Source organism: Sprattus sprattus, assembly GCF_963457725.1.
Source record: "Sprattus sprattus genome assembly, chromosome: 5".
Taxonomy (NCBI): Eukaryota; Metazoa; Chordata; class Actinopteri; order Clupeiformes; family Clupeidae; genus Sprattus; species Sprattus sprattus.
This window is the reverse complement of record NC_137924.1, coordinates 26,401,450-26,403,755: the sequence shown is the minus strand read 5'-3', so window position 1 is coordinate 26,403,755 and position 2,306 is coordinate 26,401,450. Positions and strand designations below refer to the sequence as shown.

The window sequence follows — 2,306 nt, the reverse complement described above, 5'->3', positions numbered from 1 at the left end:
TATTGCATAGGATGTTTATTTCACATTTGTTCACGAAGCAACAGAGTCACAATTTTCACAGAGCATTAAGACAGAAGTTAAGCGTTAGTCAATAATCGATTTCCTTGAAGATGAAGTATAAATAAAGCCCACGTCCTCCTCCAAGCAGCAAGCCAGACAACACACTGAAAACCAAGAAAAAAAAAATTAAACCACCTGTGACAATACAAGCTAGGGACAGGCATTTCAAGAGAAAACACTATTCGATAATTGATAGGAACTATGACTCACATCTTATCCATGATCTAACGAGTCTCTGAATATCAAGTATTTTCACTCAATAGCATAAAATAACAATTGCAAATCCAACACACCACTGCACAGGAGAAACGGTCATTTGAGAATGCTTACAATAGGGATTTATTTTTTTATAACACTAATCCAATATACTGAAATCATGAATCATCCCTAATGTTAGCATCCTCAAAGCACATACACTGACTGCATCCATATGAAATTGTGCACTGATTTGTTTGAACGTTGTGCACGAAACGTGACTGGCTGCAAACCTAAAAGTTACACAAAATAATAATTAAATAAATAGGTTATCACGGGGACGTTCTTGAAGCTGCACGTGCCTTAGCAAAGCACATTCTGCGCGTGTCCCGCCGTTAACCCCGCCCACTCCTGCTGTGTCAAACTGCACACGCATGCAACATCCTTACAATTTAGCTGTGCAGCCCCAGACTAGATCAGATCAGCTCAACTAAACAAATCCTCCATCTACCACGTCATGAAAACATCCTCTCGTGATAACATCACCAATTTGATAGCCAGATAAAATCAAATTGGAAGGGCACATTAGGGATTAGAAATTCAGTTCTGGAATGAATCACTCACCTGCCACTTAAATCTAGAAGAGTGATCAAATCTTAAACCCAAGCGCCCTCATGCATTCCTTGTGAGCTTCGATGAGACCTGTGCAACTTTCTTCGCCCTTCTCAATGATGCTGAAATACACAGAAGATGCAGTTAATGCAAAAACAGCATACAAACCGGACAGTGGATACTTAAAAGGCAATATTTATGAATATTCACAGAACACGTTAAACCCATATGCTTTTCGTGTATTCGATTTCCTTACCATGCGTCCCTTACTTTCTTGGTCTCCGGGCACGCACAGCATGCCTTGAGTGGTTTCTTTTCCGCTCCGTCAATAGCAGGTGTGCTTTCACAGCTAGCAGCAGAAATGGACGACATATCCGGACGAGGGCAGACTGCGTAAAGTTAGAAATACATGAATGGGATGCACTGACACGCTAGGCTAGATAACTAAGTGCAACCAACATCCTGGAGGAAACTAAAGATGTTCAACACTTCAAACATATTTTTTCATGTCTCGTTTCCTCTGCTGCATAACCTTAACCTTACGTTGCCTAGCTATGCTAGGTTCATTTCCGAACAGTCAGCTTTCATAAACAGCTTGCATTAGCATTACACACTCCAGGAAGCAAACACTAATCGGCATCGTGTGAAGTCAACCTTATAGCACAAGATAGAAGGTTCGTTATATAATATAGCTAGCTAACTTACACAATTCGGGCAGCTAAAGCAATGTTCCAATGCAGTGGATGTGCTAGCGTTTAAACTAGCAATCTAGGATGTGATGACACTTGGACTAATAGCTAGAAGACTACAAGTTAACCCTTTTTAAAAAAACATAGTGTTTTTAAGGCATTGACTTACCCCAAATAACAAAAAACTGCTGGAATTCTGATGCTGTTGGTGGCGTGTAATCAGACCAGTACTGCTGAACTACCGCCCTCTAACCATGTGTCCTTCCTTGCACAACATTACATGTCTGTCTTAAATATAATCCATGACCAGTATGAATGCTGGGAAATGTAGGTTTTAGTCGCGACGAACTCCGCGTCCCAAGATAATACCAGAGTGAATTGAAAGCTGCAAGTAGACCAACTCGAAAATCTTTATCAGTATCATTGAATAAGAATTTGTGCCTAAATAGAGGATTTTCAATCGATTTTGTTATGTCTGAAACTGAAAAGAATATGGAGGAAAACGCCTGAAACAGAAATCAAGTGTCTTTGGAAATCATCTTGTCCCCAGTAGGCCTACAGGCCCAAGCAAGACACACAGCATAATAATTGGATTTAGCCCCTGGAGTACTGGTTAAAAAACGTTTTTTTCTCATCTGATGTCAAGGTAAGGTACAAAGGGTATAGAACTCCAAACAACCAACACATGGTCAGACATGAATGGGTATTGGAACACACCAACACAATAATGCATGGTATCCTCAAAGCTGT

The 2,306-nt window shown here is 40.3% G+C and overlaps 1 protein-coding gene across 1 annotated transcript; it reads right to left on the bottom strand.

Annotated features, from left to right (window-relative positions):
- Positions 1-1,837, bottom strand: cox17 (cytochrome c oxidase copper chaperone COX17). The gene is made up of 4 exons (XM_080838428.1): positions 1,726-1,837; positions 1,124-1,256; positions 880-989; positions 1-164 (listed from the first exon to the last, which is right to left on the bottom strand). The coding sequence occupies exons 2-3, from the start codon at positions 1,237-1,239 to the stop codon at positions 905-907; spliced, it is 201 nt and encodes a 66-aa protein (XP_080694554.1). The 5' UTR covers positions 1,240-1,256; positions 1,726-1,837; the 3' UTR covers positions 1-164; positions 880-904.
- Positions 1,838-2,306: the final 469 nt, after the last annotated feature.